Genomic DNA, 20,927 nt, shown 5'->3' with positions numbered 1-20,927 from the left:
TTGGGAAAGACAAAGGCAACCATTAGTAGCTCCCCACCCTCAAAAATGAGTAGCAAATGTTGATCTCTCTAAGCTCTGAGGGTTAGTTTCAAATTCATGGCAACACAGCCAGCCTCAAAACTATTAAAAACAATAAACAAAACCACAACTAATAAATGGAGAAAATACTTTTAGGGAGTGGAGGCAGGAATGGCAGAGATAGGCTAGAAACAGGAGGGGAGAGAAGGGTACCAGAATGCATAGTTTACTTGTGTAAGATTGGGAAAACAAAACTTCCTAATAAGAAAAATGGCCAGTGGATAACCAGGATGCAATGGCCAGTTTATTCTACCTTAGCTTCATGGAATGATTTTAGACAGTGGGAAAGTAAACAGCTTGATGGAGCACCAGCTACTGAAGAAGCAGAGCCTTGGACTCTAAGCTTTTAAATAGTAGTGCTACTTAATAGCAGCATAGAAGACTTGTGGAATTTACAGCCTGGCATGTCTTGCTTCATATTGTTTGAAAGCACATACCAAGAACACCACTTACAGTGCATGTTTTAAAACATCTTCAAGTACAAGGACACTGCTCAGTGTCATAACAAGCAAGATAGCCAAATAACGCTCCAAGGACCAGGTTGAGAACACTTTGGGATTACTTCTGAAGGAAATGAACTCCCAACCCTTTGAATAATGGAGACTGGAGTTTCCAAAAAGGAAATGTACATGAGATAACATGTTAAGCGAGTGTGTGAACTCAGAAATTTGCCCTCTTGTGATTCAAAACATCCATACACTGGTCATTAAGAGTTGGCTGCAACCCATTCTCCTACTAAAACCTTGAAAGTAACACAGTGTTGTAGGAACCCTAGCCAGAAAACCACTGCATCAAAAAAAAAAAATCCAATTATCAGAGCTTAAATCAGAATGACCATTTACATTACCGCCCTGGAAATTTCCATGATCAGGTTCTCTGCACCACATCCTCCATATAGGTTGTGCTTGTTCTGAAATTGTGTATGCATATGTGCACACATGATTACATATCAAAAGCTAACTGTTCAAAGAAGCTTGCTGGAGCTTTTCTTTTCTTAACAATGCCATACTCTGGCATTAATAACAGGCATTGTGTCCTATAATTAACAGAAATCATTGATTCACCTACATGGTGTGTGTGTGTGTGTGTGTGCGCACACATACACACACATACAGAAAAAAGAGCTGCTGTTGCTAGTTATTTTCTTAAGAAGACACAAACAACAATAAGCAAAAATCCTCCTTCTGATAGACTGAGACTGTCAGACACTCCATTGTCAACAGTATTCTTAGGTTAAGGGAACAGAAGATTGACCTTTTTAGGAATTAACCTTGGTAGCTTTGAGCACCTCACCAAAGTACTCTGCAAGAAACTCTCAAATGCATGCCACGGGTGCAGGTCACTTTGGAAGATGGAAAGGCATCTTAAATGTTGACTGTGACAGCTTAAGACAATGATGTTTTTAAACAGTTATTTTCTAATGTGTGTGTGTGTGTGTGTGTGTGTGTGTGTGTGTGTGTGTGTGTATGTGTCTGAGTGTATGTATGTACATCATATGCATGTAAGTACCCACAGAGACCATAAGAGGGCAGTAGATCCCCTGGAACTGGACTTATATGTGTGCCACCTGATGTGGGTGCTGGAAACTGAACTCAGGACCCCTGGAAGAGCAGTGAATGGTTTTTACCACTGGGGCATCTCTTGTGACTCAGTGTGCTAAGTTTTCAAAATGGGAATAGTACAAGTAATGCTCATTTATCCTTGTTCATTATAGAATGCCCCTCAATGGAATGCTTAGACATTTCTTGTTTAAAGAAACATACCCAATATCTTTATTTTATCCATAACTCATATAAAGGGATGGATTTCTTTTCTCACAAACACTGACTGGCATCTGTGATGTCATCAATGACCTTGAAAGAAGAAGCAATTCAAGTCCCCTGGCAGTCTAGTTATACAAAAACTAATCTACACTGTGAACATCAGAGGAGGCTTTCTTCTGATAGCTAGAAACAAGGTTTTTTTTATTTTTATTACATTCTATTATGCTTCCTTCTTCCTGGTGCTAATACTATATGCTGGAATAGTCTATGTAAGTGACCATTGGAATGGCACAAGAAAGAAACTCTCTGGAAAGTATTTATACCTTCAGCAATGAAAACAAGATATTATTGTCTTACATGACCTTTCATAAGTATGGGGTACAGCATTTTACACAATCGTTTCTTGGTTCATGCTTCAATTACTGACCTTTACTGTGTAGAAAATTAATGCAATTTTCATTGTAGTCCATCCATACAAATAAGGTCCACATGGAAGATTCCACATAGGAAATCTAATAAAAATAGAAAATGCTAACTGATTGTTGTTGGCTGAACTCAGCCATTATCTGTTTGTTATGGGGGTCCCTAGAAAACTAGACTTGCAACAAGCAATTTCTTACATGGGCCATCTGGTATAAGAAAGAAGGATTTTTCTTTCTTCAAAGTTTAGTCTGTATGCTTCATTCCTTAAAAGCCCCAAATCTAGTTACCTGAAAGATGTATGTGCTATTACAAAAGAAAAGAAGGCAGAATTGTGACATCCAGCCTGGTTTCTAACTCAGATGACTACAGTGTGCTGTTAACAATGATAAGGAACCAGAGGCTACAGTGATGTCATTTTATGACCATCTGTATTCCAGACAATAAAAGTATGACAGACCCCAGACCATGTTTGTCCTGGTCTCTGAGTCAGAGAGAGGCAGAAGAGGGGAGTGCATTCATCCCCTGAAGAAGCTGGGCCAAGGGGCCCGGGCAGTCTTTCATCCTCTGTCATCTGTGATGATGTTTTCTGGGAAGGGGAACTGGAGATAAGGGCATGTCACTCTCAAGATAGATGGGTGGGGTAGAGAGTAGCTTCCCTCCCTTCCACTGTTGCTGGGAATGGCTGTGTGTTTATAATTTGTAAATGAATCCTCTTGGATCAGGTATGTTACAAATCCCAGAAGCTTGTTCTGTCACATCTAACACACAGCAGAAGCCATGGGGATCATTTAACAATCCTCTGTGGTGGGGAGTAACCCTGTCAGTGCCTGGCCAGGTCTCAGACAAGCACATCATGGTACTGGGGTCCTGTCCACAGAGAGGAAATGATGCATTAGAACACGTGGGATATACCCTCATAATGTTGAACTTGAAGCTTAAGAATTCTAGTTTAGCAAATCCCCAACAGAAGTGTGCTGGCTAGTTTTATGTCAGCTTGACACAAGCTAGAGTCATTTGGGAAAAGGGAACTTCAATTGAGAAAATGTCTTCAGCAGACTGGCCGGTGGGTAAGTCTATAAGACATTTTCTTGATTGATAATGGATATAGAAGGGTTCATCTCACTGAGTGGGGATCTACCCCTGGGCTGGTAGTCCTAGGTGCTATAAGAAAGCAAGCTGAATAAGCCCTGAGGAACAAGCAAGTAAGCAGCACCCCTCCATGACCTCTGCATCAGTTCCTGCCTCCAGGTTCCCGCTCTGCTTGAATTTCATTCCCTGATTTTTTTCCTCAGTGATAGACTGTGCTGTGAAAGAGTAAATTGAAATAAACCCTCGCCTCCCCAAGTTGCTTTTGGTCATGGTGTTTTGTCGTAGCCATAGAAACCCTTAGACAAGAAGCAAGAGTGACATGATATGGGCGGAGACTAAAAATACGCCAGGCTCCCTAGCAACAGAAAGGTATGTTTATCAAAAAGATCATAGATAGCATTTTTTTTTCATTTTAGGTTTTTTCTTTAGAAACTACATAAAAATATAAAACTATGGAAACAAAGTACCATGGTTATGACCAAACTAGGAAAGGAATACACTGGAATACCTTAATAGCAATGTCTCAGAAATGAATACACCCTGAAGTGAGTGAGGCCAGCCCCACTGACAACCCTCCCCACATGGGACAAGTTGACAGCACTATTGTGTGTTGGTCCTTACTAGGTTCTGGCCCTTCTCTGTGGATGCCACTTTTAGATGCTTTCTGTAGTCATCCTTGCCCAGAAAGATTTGAAACATAGCACATACTGCTCCATCTCCAGAACTCCAGGTATCTCTGGAACCACATTCCGGGTTAGGCTCTAGATTGGAATGTGCTGCCTGAAAGGCTGTTAAAGAGTGTATAAGAGCCATTCTCTTGATGGGTGTAGCTGTGGCTGCTTGCAAGAGACCCTTAAGAGCGGGCCCATTAACTGCTAACATTCACCTATAGAAGGAAGTAGTGAAGAGGGTCACTGGACCCTCACTCGGGGGTTCTAGCCACTCCCCCCACCACACCTCCAAGTCAGCTGTATGTGATTGTGCTCTAATTTCACACAGTCTCGTGATCTCTGGAGATCTCAGAGTGCATAGACTGTGAAAGGTTAGCCTCAGGGGGGCTTCACCCATGAAGCTTTGGGGGAAGTTGTCATTTATGCTTGGGTGAGACTTTTCAGTGGTACAGCTGCTTTGGGGGTCACCCATGTTCTATAATAAGCTCCATAAACCCATTGGGGTCACAGGTTTGACCATGGTGAAAGTGTGCCTTGGTTTTTCCATTGTGCCCTAACACAGGTGAGAAGCCGTGTTTATATCTGCCTGGTGGAAGAGATCATGTGATATTTTTTCATCCAGTGTTTTATGTGTTTTATTTATGATTGTTTGACATAGTATTTCACTCTATACCCCAGGCTGTTCTTAAACTCACAGTAATCCTCCTGCCTCAGCCTCACAAGCACTGGTAGTACACTTATGAGCCATGTTGAACTGGTCCATTTCCTCCTGTCGGAAGCTTTTCGTTAGGTGCTATGTTGAAGATCCTCTGTCACAACTGTCCCTAGGGGGTAAGTGTGGTCCTCTTTCAAGGGTGGCACATTTAAACAGATTTGGATGAAGCGAAATTTGCCTCACTTTTAAGCTTTGGTTTTTAAAAAGATTTAAATTTCTCCTGGTGTGATATTGTGATATAATAAGAAATACATATTTTGTCGTGGTTCCTGGCTGGTGGCCAGAGCTCTTACAGCGCTTGTGTTTTGCTAAGTGATAAGAGCCGCAGGAATGTATTCCTTTATATTTGGTTTTGTCTTTAGTTCCTGAAACAGGTCCAGATCCACGAGGGCGGAAGGAGTGCCGGCCGCTGTGCAGAACAAGCCCCGTTCCGACACAGCTGAATTTAAGTGAGTACGGCGTCTTCAAAAAACAGGGGCGGCTTCCTGCCATGCATCTTGTGGGAGCCCGTTCTCGGGTTCCTCGTGGCTTTACCCAGCAGGTCCACATAGAGGATGATTAGACCACGGGCCTAAGTGCAGGTGTCTGAGATGGTCTGCACTTGGCTGTGCTGGGGGAGGAGGTCTTTTGCTCCACCCCTTGGCGTCTCTATAAAAACCCTGGGGCAGAGACAGTCGGGGCCCGTTGGAATAGGTTCCAGGCCCTCTCGAGGCTATCCTTTATTTTCTATCTGTTTCTCCGCGATATTCTCCGCAATAAATCCTTCTATCTAATATTTCCTGCTGCTCGCACTCAAGAAAACTCTGGGGAACTGTGGGGGTGGTTGGGTAAACGCCCCACAGAATGGCGCCATGAACAGGGACTAAAGAAAAAAGAAAAAAAAGGGACTAAAGAAGAAAAAGGGGGGACTAAAAAAAGGGGGGACTAAAGACAAATGAACAGGGACTAAAGACAAAGTAATAGGGACTAAAGATACAGGAAAATAATAGTTTTATTACAGAGTTTTTGGCGAAAGTGCTGAGTTCAGCCCTGCCAGTGGATGAGGCATGCCGGTGTTATGGAAAATATATATTTTTTATATATATTTTTGAGAGGCAGGGGTTTTATCCTCGAGAGAAAAGGAAAGCGGACTGGAAGGATGTCCGATGCTGCAGCGAAATTCTCTTCTGTCAAAATTTTCTATCTTCTATCCCTTTCTCAATTTCTATCTGTGAAAAATAAGTATAAGGCATAGGGTAGTAATATAGTTTTGGAAAAACTTAGAAGTGTAAGATTGTGTAGGAAAAAATAAGTAAGGCAACTAGACAGAAAAACTCTTCAATTTTCTAACTTGGGGGCTCTGAATGCAAACTGGGGGAAAAAAATCTATCTTTGGGCTATTTGGGTAGTAAAAAAGCTCTTCTTCGAGCTTATGGGGAAGAATAAGTTTCCTATGGAAGCTTTTGACCTGGGGCAGCTGAAATGCTAAGTCCAAGCGGCAGGAGAAAGTGATTTCTCCCTGAGGCAAAAATGGGGATGTAAAAAGCCAAAAAGTTTAAAGTTGGGAAGTTTTGGGAAAAGTTGCTCTTTCTCTTGGGGGGAAAAAACCTTTCTCTTAAAGCTTTTCTTGGAAAATTTGGGGGAAAAAACTCTAAAAAGCCTTCATCTTTCTCAAAAGCTCTTAAACTTAAAAACTAAAGCCTTTAACTTTCTCAAAAGGGCACAAATTAGAATCACCTGAAGATATTAGTATGAGGACCACCTGTGATTAGCTCTAAGGGAAAACAACAAACCTCTTAAGACAGCAAAACCTTTAAGTTCTCTTTCAAGCTTTAAAAATCCTCCCTGCAATGCAGGAGGCAGGGACAATTTCCTAAAGCCCTCTTCTAAGCTCTGTCTCTTCAAGCTAGTAAAAGACAGTGGGTCAGAGTACCCTGAGGGAAACGCTTGGGAGAGTGTGGGTAAAGAGCTACAGAGAGCCCAAAAGGGCCAGAAACTTTACCTGAGAAAAGCAAAAAAGCCAAGCTTTTCAGTTACAACCGAGCTGAGGCATCAAGGGTTTTGTTTCTGAGTTGAGCATTTCAGAATGAAAAGGTCTCCTAATCGTCCTAATGCAAAGATCCCCTGAAGCAATGCAAACTGTTAGCTTTGTATCCTCTCTTCTGAGCAAAAACCCAGAGGGACTGGCCAGCTTCTCTGAGTTGGAGTGCATTTCGGGGATACTAGGGTTCCTGCAGTTGTAAACTTCCTGGAGCACAGAGCTGAGGGAGGAATGTGCAGGACCCAGGGGAAGATTGCCAATGAACAAAGCCAGTGGGAACAGCACAGTTGCCCGCTTTCCTAAAAGTCCCGGGTTGAAAGGTCCACAGCTGCAAAAAGAAATCTGAGAAAAGCTTTCCTATCAGAGTAAGGACCTTTCTGGGAAAACAGTAAAGCTGAACTGTGTCTGAAGCAGTTGTGCTGCTGAGTCAGAACGCTGTCTGGGGAAAGAGCCCAGCCAGGGCAGAACAGAACTAAGCTTTGTTTCAACTGACTCCCATGAGGGAGTGTAGCCCTGAGGGGTGATTGCCTCTGGAATAAGCTCTGTCCTTGAGCACCCAGACAAGCAAATGCAACCCACTGGGGGACTGGGCCGGGTGAAGGTCTGATAAGGCAAAACACCTGTCCTAATGGAAGTTTAGAAATGGCAAAAACCTCCCTTGTTAGATTTTCAGTCTGTACACAAACCACACAGACCCAGAAAATAAACGGACAAAAAGCCCTACCTTCAGGAGCAGGGAAAGCCGCCACTGTAGTGTCGGAAACTTTCTGGGGTAGAGGGGATAAACTGAGACCAAACTGGGAACTGTCTAGGAGAAAGACTCTGAAGAAACAGAAAAGGGATATAATCCTCCCCAGAAAAATATGACCTGTGAAAAGCTGCTAGAATTTGAGGCAGATTCGGGGGGGAGAAAAGAAAGCCCCTACTTCCAAGGGCAGCTAGCAGAGGTACAGAGCCGCAGATACCTGAAGCTCTGCATCTGGGGAAGGAAGGAACAAGCAAAATGAGATAGATCAGTGGGAGAAAATCTCTCTGAAAGAGCTATGAAAAAACTGTTAATGTTTTTCACTGACTGGCTAAGACAAACACAAGCCCCGAGGAAAGTTGCTATCAGAAATTGCCCACCTCAATGCGCGCTAACGAGGCAGGTGCAGTTCTGATTTGGGGGCCAGTGTCAATTAAAGGAGAGACGCCTGTTAAAGCCAGCTGAGGAGAGACCAGAAACCTCCCAATGTCCCATAATTGAAAATGTAAAATGCCTGTTCAAATCTCCCATTGCAAAAGCAAAAAACTTTGTTCAAACCTCCCGGGCAAGAATTTGTAAGCAAGTCTGGTAAAAGAACCAGTTGAATCTCAGACCCAAAAAGAAATATGGGAAATGACTGATATAAGGGAAATGATATAAGGGACTGATATTATTATGGACTGATATAAGGGAAATGCATTCTGGGAAAGGTAGTTTTTCCACTAAAGATGGCGACATTGCCCTGAAACACGTTTGTCAGCTCAAAAATACGTTCATGGTAAACTGAAAATACAGCTTTTAAAAGAATAAGGAGGAAAGTCGTCTAAGAGTTTAAGTGTCAGTTCCAATGAAAAATTGAAAGGATATGGAACTAGGTGCTTCGCGGTTTGGGGCTCCGTTGGTAAAATGCCTTATTTACCCTAATAGCTGTGCAAAGTTTTTACGGTAGCTGGATGACAGAAAGCTACCTATAAGAGCAAACAAGCCACTTTAAAATCCTTAAAACAAGGGAAAGCAGTTTATACACTGAACGTTGTCTTAGAATTGAAGCACTTAGGGGAACTATTATGAATTTGGGTGAAGGGACAGCCTCTAGTTAAAAACTGTTTACCGCTGACAGTGCATCTCTGCCGGTCCGGAACGGCTGAGAGAACTGGCAACTTTGGAGTGTGGCGTCATCCTGGGAAGGTTATAGTCCCCTAGCAACAACTGTCACAATTCTATAACAACACTCAATAAATCCCAGTGTTTTATAACAAAGCTGACTATAAACTCTAAACGTTAGCAATGATGTACGTACTTCCTGTCTAGTTAAGAATCTTTCTAATAGAGATAGTGATAATAAGAGTAAGAAATAGAAAAAGATGAAAATAAGATATGTAAGTTTATAAAAATTCTCTTGTTAGATCTGTGTTAAAAAATCTTTAGGTGTTTGCTAAGTTAAATATATGCTAATGGTAGCCCTATATAAGTTTGTAAAATAGATCTATAGATCCTTTAAGAATATAAGCTTGCAAGAAGTATCTAAGGTAGTCTTAAGACATGTAGTGATAAGCTTGTAAGAAGTAAAGATGTTAGCTGTAAATGTAAGTTTAAATAAGAATAAGATGGAATGAATATAAGAAATATATAAGTAATAAGAAATATATTTGCTAAAGTAGTTCTATAGTTTCCTTAAGGAGTATAAATAAGTAGATGTTAATACGTTATATGTGAGTTTGTAAAATGTAGATATTGAATGTGAGTCTAAATGCTTTGCAAGGCAAAAGGTTATATGTGAGTTTGTAAAGTGTAAATGTTAAGTGTGAGTTTATCCTTAATGTATATGGTGAAAGAACCTGAGACATACAGAAGTTAGTGTCCTAGCAGACTGCAAAGCAGGCAGTCTGAGCGGTTTTTCAAAAGCTCCAGAAGCCGCTAAGAAGCTAAGAATGGCGGACACCAGAACCAGCACAAGGCATCTGCAGCTGAGATCCGTGGAAAATCGACGCAACACAGAAAAACCTGAGCTAACATCAAAAACGGTGCGGTTTAGAATACTACTGTACCTAAAAAAGAAAAAGTTGCAGAGACGCTTGTTTGAAGTAAAATTGTTAACAGCAAAAAGTTTTGGTTGAAAACCATCTCTTCATATTTGGAAGTGAAAGCCTGATACTAGAATTTCTTGTTTGAACTTTTTGAACTTAAAATGAGATAAAACTACAAAGATTTTGGTTATGGATTTCTTCATATTTGGAAGGCTCGTACCAGAATTTATCATTTGAATTTTGGGACTTAAGAAATGAAATGAACAATAGAGATTTCATTGCAATGGGACAATTTTGAGTTTATTCATAAAAAAATGGAACTGTTTAAATGAAGAAATTTATTATTTCTACCTAGAATCAAGATGCAGTTTTGTGTATGCATATATGCTTTTTAATTGGTGATTCATGAATTGTTTTGTGGAACTGTTTATGTAAAAATGAAATTACTTACAGAACTGGTTTTGTGTTACAAATGGAACTGTTTAAATTGAAAAGTTTGGGTTTTCTAACTAGGCTTGAGATTTTGCTTAAATTATAAAGAAAGGGGGAAGAGTTAATATTCCTTAGTCTAATTTCAAAAGTTGTTTGAGTGGATTAATGTCATGTTATTGTTAGTAAGAAATGCAAATGGGGTATATTAAGAGACTACTTTTAAAATATAAAGAGTTTTATTAAGAAACTGCTTTTGGATGTTTTGCTAAGTTTTCAAAGTGTTAATGGTTAGATTGAGAAGACTGCTTTTCAATATGGGTTTGTAGGAATTGTATGAGTTTCTTCTAACTAGGTTTGAGGTTTTCTTTAAAAAATTATAAAGAAAAGGAGGAGCTATGAGATTGAATTATGTTTGCAGAACCCTATTGATATTAATGCACCCTGGTTTTGTGGAGTTAAGGAAATATTTAAGTTTGATGTGAATACATCGAAGTTTTTCCTATGTTCTGTTAACAAGAAAATTCAAATGATTGAGTTAAAGTTGTAAGACGGAGAAAATTGTTAACTATATATAGCACCATATATGCTAATTCAAATGGTTCTGTTAAGAGTTTGCTTTGAGTTGTAAGACTGAGAGAATTGTGGCTATGTATAGCAATGTTTATGTTAACCTGTTAATGGTAATGATGAAGCTAAGGGATTCTTTAAGTTTGTAGTTGCCTTAAGAGTTTTTGGCTTAGAAAGGGCTTGAGGCAGCTAAGACTGCTGTAGTCACCTTGGACCTAATTCAAAAGAGAAATGCCATCTATATCATCCTCTACTCCCATACTGGGAGGTGTAACAGCTATGGAGATTGCTGTAAGCCATTATAGTTATTTTTTTATATATTAAGAAAGGGGGACCTGTGGGAGCCCGTTCTCGGGTTCCTCGTGGCTTTACCCAGCAGGTCCACATAGAGGATGATTAGACCACGGGCCTAAGTGCAGGTGTCTGAGATGGTCTGCACTTGGCTGTGCTGGGGGAGGAGGTCTTTTGCTCCACCCCTTGGCGTCTCTATAAAAACCCTGGGGCAGAGACAGTCGGGGCCCGTTGGAATAGGTTCCAGGCCCTCTCGAGGCTATCCTTTATTTTCTATCTGTTTCTCCGCGATATTCTCCGCAATAAATCCTTCTATCTAATATTTCCTGCTGCTCGCACTCAAGAAAACTCTGGGGAACTGTGGGGGTGGTTGGGTAAACGCCCCACAGCATCTGACGATAGGGCTCAAATTTGAAGGTGTACCCCACTCCTAAGCTACCCTCCAAATGAAGAGACAGGCTCCTCTATCACCAGTGGTCACTAACTTACTTAATCAATCTTGTAATGATAGAGAACCCTCCATGCACAGAATAATAGAAACACAAACAGCATCAGGAGCCCTCTGTGTGGACTAATGTAAGGAATTCCTGGGCCCAGGGTAAGTGCAGAAGTCCCACGTGGCCTCAGGATTGGCCCTGTGCATCTCTCCTATTTGGTTGCTCCTAAGCTGAATCATGAATAAGCCAGTGAAGGGAAGTATTTTCCCGAGTTTTGTGAACAAATCGAGAAACTTATTAAACCTCAGGGGTGGGTTATAGGAACTCCAACTTATACCTGGTCATCAGAACTATAAGGGGTCAGCCTTGCCAGGGGCCTTGGATAAGTTTAAAATAACTACTTGTAATTTTCTCTGGCAAAACATCTCTCCGTGCACTGAGATTGGTATTCACCTGCTATTCAATGGTTTGATCATTCCGAAACCACTCAAGTCAGTTCATCAATAATCATTAAAGAAGAAGTTTACATTGCTATCACCTCTATTCTGGAAAGAAACAGATTTATTTTGTTAAATATATACATGCTTTATTCCATCATGTCTTTAATAATGATCACCTTCAGACAACAGATAAGACTCACTCTGTAACACACTCATTTGCTTCAAATGGGCAGAACCATCTGGTCCCCTCAATTAACTGTAAGGCTCCGGTGTCACAGAACCAGTCTTGGAATTAATGTCTGGCACGCTTGCTCTTTGCGTCCTCCTGTCCGCCCTTTCCTCTCCCACAAGCCACTCCACACCACCGCCACAGCCCCCCACACGGCCAGGTTTTGAGGGACTGGAAGTCCATTAAACTCAAAGCCTCTCATGGTACTTCACTTCTTTTTTTTTTTTTTTTTTCCATTTGGTTCCAGAAGGTTTGTCTGAAAGTGTAATGACAACGAAAGCAGCAGATTTGAGAGATTCTCCCAGGAGAAGGAAAAGGACAGCTGTACACAGACACATAGCAGAGAACTCTGCCAGCAACAGCTGGGAAAGTGACAGGCTCAGAAGTGGGTGACCACCCCACAGCGCGGACGTGAACCTGAAGCAGCAGCCACTTCCCTTGATTTGCTCTTGACTTCTCAGGCTTGCTTTTCATCGATGGAAAGGACCATCTTGGCTTGCATCCTGATTCTTAAAAAAGTCCACTGCTTTGCTCATGTTTTACCCTCTTTCCATCTGCCTTTTTAAAAATCTTGGGGAAAAAAAAACCTGAATACCACACTATCCATCAAAACAAGGAACACATTATCATTAAAAAATAATCATTGTGAGATATGAAAGGTAGTTGCTACTACTATGATGTATGTTAGAGGAAAAGTAAATATTGTAAGCATTCCATTTTAAATAAGCAAGGGGTTGATTTTTTTAAAAAACCATAGTATTTCTATAATATTATATAATGCCAAAAAGCCCGAACAGACAGAACCTGGGGAAACAGGGTGGCCACCATTAAGGGTCTGTCATTAGTACACCACTCACCTTTTCCTCCTCTTCCTCTTCCTCCTCTATGTCTGTGCTCTCCTGAAAGGAAACCCCATAGCTTGTTAATCAAGTAAGCATCAACTGGGATTGTCCAATGCAAATGGAAACACACATTGTTAAGTTTTCTTTACAGAGCTGAAACATTAGCATGCTTTAAAACTCATTATATCCTCTTTTAAAAATCATACTTTTAAAGTGCAGGGGCACTGTGGCAAGGTTGTAAACATTATGCACAGTCTACTTGGAACCATTAGGTATAAATAAAGCTATTGTGCAAGTAGCCTTTGACAGTATCCAGCTTCAAAGCTGCATAGCAGTTGATCCTTTCTGTAAACAGTTTTGTTCTTGTCTGGAAAATAAACCAAGCACTATGTTAAGGCTAATTACTAAACTCATAATTATGGAGACCACTTCTTTCTCTTTGCTGCCATGACTGAAACATTCTACAACAGAAAATGCACTAGTCTGAATAAAGTCATCACTAAGAATGTTACATTTTCTCCCTTGGGGTTGCAGGAACAGAGCAGGGAAGAAAACTGAAGGCTTTGATATTGACTAACAGGTGCATGACTTTAAAGCAAGTGCTGGATGGCATCTGTGTTGCTACTGGGTTTGTTCAGAGCCCTTTAGAAATCCTGTCTGCTTAACAGGAACATTTCACATATATAAATGCAATGTCTAAAAGTGAACAGCGGTCAGATACATTGACACATGCCTTACTCCCAGCACCCGGGTGACAGAGTTAGAGGGATCTCTTTGAGTTTGAGGCTAGGCTCTACATAGCCAGTGCTCATGCTATATAATGAGATCTAATCTCAAAAGAAGAAGAAGAAGAAGAAGAAGAAGAAGAAGAAGAAGAAGAAGGAGGAGGAGGAGGAGGAGGAGGAGGAGGAGGAGGAGGAGGAGGAGGGAAGGAGGAGGAGGAAGAAGAGGAGGAAGAAGAGGAGGAGGAGGAGGAGGAGGAGGAGAATGGAAAAATACCATCATTTGCTATAATCAGATGGGTTCAGGAGCAGGGGAAGAACACTCAGTATTAGAAAACCAGGGACCTTTTCAACTTGAAGACTTACCTTTCTGTTTAACACACACGAAGGTCAGACTTCCTATTTAGTACCGTTCCACCAGCTTAAAGCAATTTTCTGCATTCTAACTGCTAAAAGTAGTGACCGTGGAGTGACCAGAGTACTGTACTCTATTCTATCAAATCTCCGAGCAGTCATGAACGTAACTTCTCTCAGACTGGTGCTTCCTTCCCTCTGTTAATCCTCATGTGCTCCAGCTGTCAGTCTGTACTATACTCACTGACTGTATAGGGGATTAGCTTATTCACCACTGCCGTCATTCATGTCTCATATAAGCCAATAGACATGTAGGAATGCAGCAAAGAAAGGTTAGCGGGGGTAAACACATTACAGTTGGGAAAGTTAGATGTCATCATTTTGAGACACGATTTCTGCAGTTTGTCCCTGTGACTTTGGGTCCATCACTCTGCTGCCCCAAACGTTCCTCTCACAAGGTAATGATGAAATGAAAATGGAAATTCTTGTCTCATTCACAGTTGTCTTATCAAGACTAAATTAAGCAGTGAATTTAAATATGTTTTTGAAATCAAAAAGTTCTTAACAATGCAAATTTATATTCCTACCCGTAGAAAGATATTTATGCACATCTGTACACACATATGTAGTCACAGAAAATATATGCACTTCTGCACATAGGATAAAGAAGATCTCATACACATGGTGACAAAATAAAATCTGGCTAAATATTGCACCAGTGTGAGTTGACAGCATTTACTAGTACAGATGTTTCCCTATTAGAGATGTTTTTCTAACTTATATAAAATCTAGTCCATAAATACACACAAACTTTAAGTCCATTTTTTGTTAGTTGGTTCTTCTGTCTTACTGATACATGTTCATGACTACTACTAGATAATCAAAAAAAAATAGGAGATAACTTTACAATCTCTTCATGTTTTGTCTCTGTCACATGCTCATTTTTCTACATTTTTCTCCATCCTAAATGAAACCAGAAATTCTACCTATTCTTTCAAAGATGATTTTTTAAAATGAGAATATAAAAACCATATGACAATAGTTTGCATTTGAATCACAGAAATACCTCATGTGTAGATGGTGACTTTAGAAAGAAATGTTCCGGCACCAAAATTTTAGAGCCTTGATTTTAACCCATTTCTTTTTTTTTTCTTTTTTTCTTTTTTTTGGTTTTTCAAGACAGGGTTTCTCTGTGTAGCTTTGCACCTTTCCTGGAACTCGCTTTGGAGACCAGGCTGGCCTTGAACTCACAGAGATCCACCTGGCTCTGCCTCCCAAGTGCTGGGATTAAAGGCGTGCGCCACCACCGCCCGGCTAAAACCCATTTCTTAAATCAGAAATGGCAAGATTTGTTCCTAAAGCTAGTTACCAATACAAGTTCCTGTTCACTGAGAAGAGAAAAATACCCTCTGGACTGGGATCAATGATAAGAGCCAGGAGGGACAGGGAAGAAGCAGGCACCAAGGATTTTCTTCAGAAGTGACCGCGTGTCTTTCCACATAAAGGGCCTTTGAGGGCCAATAGAGGAAATCACATCATTTGGTAGTAGAGGTGGGGGCGGGGGGATTACTCACACTGATTTGCTGAGAACCCTGGAAGTTGGTAACACCTGGATAAACCTCAAGAGGATCAGTGGCCTAACCCAGCTTTCCAGAGATTTTCCTCTACTCTTTAGAAAGCAAGTCCCAGGAACCCTATCAGAAACCAGATAGACTTGTGGATTTCTAGGGAGGAAACAGCAGCAAAGATCCAGAGGCTTCCTCTTATATTGAGAACATCAGCTGAGATGTGAGACTATGAGTCAGCATAAAAGGAAGATTCCAGAATGCACGTGATAAAATACCTGGTTTTGAAACTGTACTTGTATTTCATTCTTCATGCCTCAAACAGTTGACCGGATCATGATTTAGTCATGGGACTAATGCCCTGCTGCTATCCTAGTCCTTACTGTGAAGTTGGAGAAACTCTGGGAATCTGCTTACCTGGCTGTCCTGGGTGCTGCTGGCCTTCCCTTTCATAGGTCTGAGGAAGTTGTACAGAAAGAGCAGCAACAATGCCAAAGGGATCATGTAGAGTTCAAAATTCCAGACAGTGACCAAAAACACCTGCCGGGAAAACAAGTAAGAGGCCGTGACTCTTAGATAAAACAGAGGGTGGGAATATTACATTGCTAATAGTGAGACTAGATTTAGGGATTGCTCCAAAAGGGTGAGAGTACAAATGCATGCAGCAAGCATGGAAATCAGTGCAATAGTTCCTAAAATACCTAGAAATAGATCAACTGTATGACCAAGCTATACCGTTACTGACATATACACAAAGGACTATATTTCCTATTATAGAGACACATGCTCAACCATGTTCATAGCTACTCTATTCACAATAGATGAACCATGAAAATAATCTAGACATCATTTAACTGGTGAATAGATAATGTGTGGTCTAAACACAATGGGATTTTATTCAGCTGTAAAGATAAATGAAGTTATGAAATGTGCAGGTGAATAAATGGAACTAGAAAGTACACTAAGTGACATAGTCAGACCCACAAAGTCAAATGTTACATGCTCGCATAGGAATCTTATGTCAAATCTTTAGATTTCTGTGTTTAACTTGGGGTACCAGGGAACTGGAAAGGGACCACTGGTTGAGGGTGTCGGGAAGATCTTAGGGAAGAGTGACTATTAGAACACAAGTGATATTAAGGGGAAAGGGGGCATAATAGGTAAGGAGGTTTAAGTGTGGAGAGGAATAGGAGGGGAGGGGAGAGTAAAGGGAAATTAACTAATACTGAGGATAGCTGCAAAATGATACCTACTGTTTGAAACACTATAGATGATAGATACATAAATACATATAGATAGATAGATAGATAGATAGATAGATAGATAGATAGATAGATAGATAGATAGATGATGGATGGATGGATGATGGTTGGACGGACAGACAGATGGATGGATAGATAGATAGATAGATAGATAGATAGATACATATATACATACATATATATATACATACATACATACATACATACATAGAAAGAAATAAAAGTGGAGTTTCCTTCTACAGGAGATAATGTTCCTCCCAGAAGCCATAGGTTGCCAAAAAATATAAAACCCTGTGCCAGATGTGGGATACATCCCCCAAAATGTTGGCCAGGAATGTCATAGACACTCAAAACAATACAATGTGTTCTCATTGCTCTTGGTTGAAAACCAGAACTTCATGGTAAGACCCTATTGCCGAAGACACCACTTTATAAACAGGACATGAAGAAATGAAGTTGGTATTGACCAGGAAGTGTCATCCCTGACGGCTAGAATTCATAATACTGGAAGGTGCCATGCAGGCTGCTTGGGGAAAACAGCCAACAACACTTGTACCAAGCTGTTAACCCTATGAGCTACAAAAATGACGGGGCTTACAAGATATGCTGAGCATACAATAGTGGCACAAAGATTGTAGGGGTAACCAACTACATTCTGATTCAGTTTAAGACCCTCTCCACAGGAAGAAACACTTGTCTAGAAATGTTAATCTAGACAAGAACGCATTGTTGGAGAGATCATAGGCTCTAGGGATAAGCCTACTACTATTACTCTGGTAAATGGACAAGTTTCAGACTACCCTCTAAATTCATACTTCAGCCATAAAATTAGTGTAGCTCTCAGACCTCATCAGGGTCCCTTCTGTGTTCAGGTGACATTGGTTAATGCAGAAACTCACAACTTGTCCAAGTGCGGAGAATGACAGCCAGTGGAGTGTTCAGCCGAAAATGGGTCATCTGTATCACAACTCCTTTGCCCAAAGCCTGGGGACCATTGCAGAAGTGTGAAAACTGAGGTAAGAGCCAGAGGTCAAGGAGGACTGGAGTGAAACTGTCCTTCTGGACATGGAGGGATCACTACACTCATGACCTCACCAAGGCCCTAGCTGAAGATAATCGATGGTTTCTGGGGGAAGGAGACTCTGTGTTTTTAAGGGTGCGCCCTCTGGTCCCTAGTAGGTTGACTACACTACAGTGCATGAACTCACACTTCTGAGTGCATGGGCAGCACAAACAGAACTCAGCTGGTTTATTTGTTTTTGTTTTGTTTTATTTTAAAATACACAAAGTTGAGAGGAGAAGAGATCTGGAAGGAGTTAGGTTAAGGATCAAAGTAAATGTATGAAATTCTCAAAGAACTAAAAATATAATGTTAAAAGGGATCACATTTAGAAAAGGCTCGCAAAAGGTATAGGTGTGTGTGCATGCGCATACACGATGAACTCAGCTTTACAGACTGCAACAGAATGAAAAGAACATAGGCAGAATTGGCAGGACATGCTAGGCAACAGTGAGAAAATGGTCATATTTCAAAACACCATTTTTTTTCTGTCAGCTCTATTTAATACCGTTGCTTCTGGATTTGTATATGTCAGAAATTAGAGAGCAGGATAGAAGATTCTAAGGTCACAATGAGCCAAAACACAGGCCAAATATTGCCATCAGTAAAGATGATTTGAACAAGGGAGAATGGTGGCCAATATTTCAGGTATTTAATGTACATATATGTTTCTAAAATCCCTTTAAGAAATCCTAAAATGAGCAAGTTGTGAAATTTTAGGGCTCTTAGAAAATAATTAGGTATTACTTCTGGTGTAATACAAGATATACATGTACCTGGACCAATCAGTCTCAGCCTCAGAGACATGTGTCCCTTGCTGTGGACAGGCAAGTGAGTGCTAAAGATCCTAAGATGCAGTAAGATACACAGGCAAGCAACAGGTGCGCTACCTCCCAGGATGCAGAACAGGAGAACACAGGACTGCCCTCTTGAAGAAATTAAAACAAAACTTGAGCCACACTTTCACACATCGTCTATGAAATGCATCACAAGATTTGTAAGTATCAGCTTCCAGTATGTAGAAAAAAATTCAAGGTAGAATATTTTACCATAAATATAAAAACTTCCTATCCAAAAGCAATACTGTTTTACTGCTGAAGATACTTTTTACCTGAAGTTTGAAAACTTTATAACTATTATATATCACTTAATTCTTTTATTTTGGGTTACTCTGTATCCTAAATATACTTTTTTAAAAAAATCTGGTTATCATTTCATGAAAAAGCTCTAATTTGAATATATTAATTTTTAAAATTATCAACCTTGCTGAAATTTTTCTGGCTTTCTGGAGTTTCTAAAATATATTCACATAAACCATGTATAAGAAATTTCTTCTGTTTCTTCCTTCCTTGCGATTGTAACTTGTTTTTTCTTGTTTAATTTCATTGCTCCTACATAAAGATGTTGGGAGAGATATTATTGTCAAATTCCAAATCTTAATGAAAATTGTCCTGGTTTTTCATTTCTCTACCATTAAGCATGCTGTTTGCTTTTAGTTCCCACTGTATAAATCATATCATATTAAGAATATACACAAATCTATTCAGTTTTAATATGAGAAAATTCATAGAGGTATTCACTTTATTACTGATGATAATCCTCAAATGTTTTAAAAGCACTCCTTTGCATCTGCTTCAAATTTAATGACACATTTTTAAAGAAGAAGATTTCCACCCATTTTAATAAGGGTTTATTTCAGGAGTATTATTTATTAAGTCAGTAATGGATGGTGGCTGATCGATTGTTTGTTTGTTTTTCATTTTTGGCATCTTCTGGAGAAGGATTTTATCCTTCTCTTTTTAATACATTAACAGGATATATTTACCTAAACAGAAGATTGAAAAAAATCTATTTTTTTGGGGGGAAACTCCAACACTGAGATGTAACAGTTTCTTAATATATATTGCTGTACTGAATTCACAAAGACAAAAAAGCAGCTTTACATTGATTCCAAATGATGTAAAATGTTTGATTCATGTGTTATTTTCAAATCTTGGAATTAGAGTACTGTGACATCACATAAGCATTCTTCAACCCATATGACACATGTTATAGTTTATATAACCAAATATTTTAAGATGGCAAATAATACATAGACACCTTCAAGTGTTAAGATTTCTTCTGTCATTTTTTTCTGTGCCTTATTATTTCTCCTTTTCAAATACAAGACACTTCAGGTAGTTGTTCCCTCTGTCAACACCCCTCTGCTATATTCTTCTCATCCTCAAAGCAATTTTCTCTTAAAAATGGTAAGTCCTACTCAACTGAGGACCTTTTGGGTACTCACTAGAGACTACACAGAAATTATTGATATGTGTAAAGATACATATCCAGTTATATGCTTAAAAACCTGTGCAATATGACAGTATTTTATTCAATAGAAAGTCTTACAGTCTCTTGCTGGTCTATGCATAAAACAAGTACATTCATTTTACCTGTTATAGTTCCCCATTCAAATGACAGTTCTTAAGTATATGTTTCAGAATCTTATGTATGCAAACTTTGATTGAAACTATGGCTTTTTCTTTCCTTATATGGTTAAACATAATCTCAGGGTTTGCACTTTTAACATTCAATGTTTTACTACAGGAATCCTATTTCAGCCTGAAATGATAAACCTATTTTCTTTTAAATGATAATTGCATGTACATGATCTTTATTCTTTTTCAATTTTTATAGGTAGAAACAAGCATCAAATTTAATTTTTTTCTCTATAGACACTTTTAGAAACTAAATTTATATACCAATCTACACCTTTCTTTAGATCTACATTGTTACTTCCATCTCCAACCTGCTGATGAAATTTTATCAACCACTCCAACAGGAAACAATTGTAAGAAAATTATTTTGCAAAATAGTATTTTAAGACATGTGGCTATAAATGTGTTTAAACATCTCTGTGGGGCATGACTTCATACAGATCTAAAGAAGGTTCTTCTGTATTCATTTATCTTATTTTTCATTCCAGGGTTTTATTTGGAGAGCCGATACATATTAAAAAGCACATAATCTCTAATAATGACAATTTTTTCTTTCATAACATAGTGTGACTTGAGTCCTTTGAGTGTTTTCTCATCTTTGACCCAAGAACTACTTGTCATAGTAGTAGCACCAGTAAATACACCTCAAAAATGGTACAAAGTTAAATGTAAAGTAACATTTTAAAATGCAAATGCATCTTCAAAGCAAGGCATA

The 20,927-nt window shown here is 39.6% G+C and overlaps 1 protein-coding gene across 3 annotated transcripts in view; it reads right to left on the bottom strand.

Moving 5' to 3' along the window:
- The window catches only part of Mctp2 (multiple C2 and transmembrane domain containing 2), a 206,263-nt gene that overhangs the window by 37,819 nt on the left and 147,517 nt on the right, over nucleotides 1–20,927 (bottom strand). Inside the window, exons 17-18 of one of the 3 annotated variants that reach the window (XM_059272997.1) lie at nucleotides 15,828–15,950; nucleotides 12,785–12,826 (exon numbers count right to left, since the gene is read on the bottom strand). The exons of 1 other annotated variant lie outside the window; for it this stretch is intronic. In XM_059272997.1, the coding sequence (XP_059128980.1) occupies nucleotides 12,785–12,826; nucleotides 15,828–15,950 (165 nt within the window). The remainder of the gene's footprint in view (nucleotides 1–12,784; nucleotides 12,827–15,827; nucleotides 15,951–20,927) is intronic. One more of the 3 variants, XM_059273001.1, reaches the window with a different exon arrangement.

This window comes from Peromyscus eremicus, chromosome 1 (assembly GCF_949786415.1).
Source record: "Peromyscus eremicus chromosome 1, PerEre_H2_v1, whole genome shotgun sequence".
NCBI lineage: Eukaryota > Metazoa > Chordata > Mammalia > Rodentia > Cricetidae > Peromyscus > Peromyscus eremicus.
Note: the sequence above shows the minus strand (reverse complement) of the source record. Positions and strands in the feature narration are given on the sequence as shown.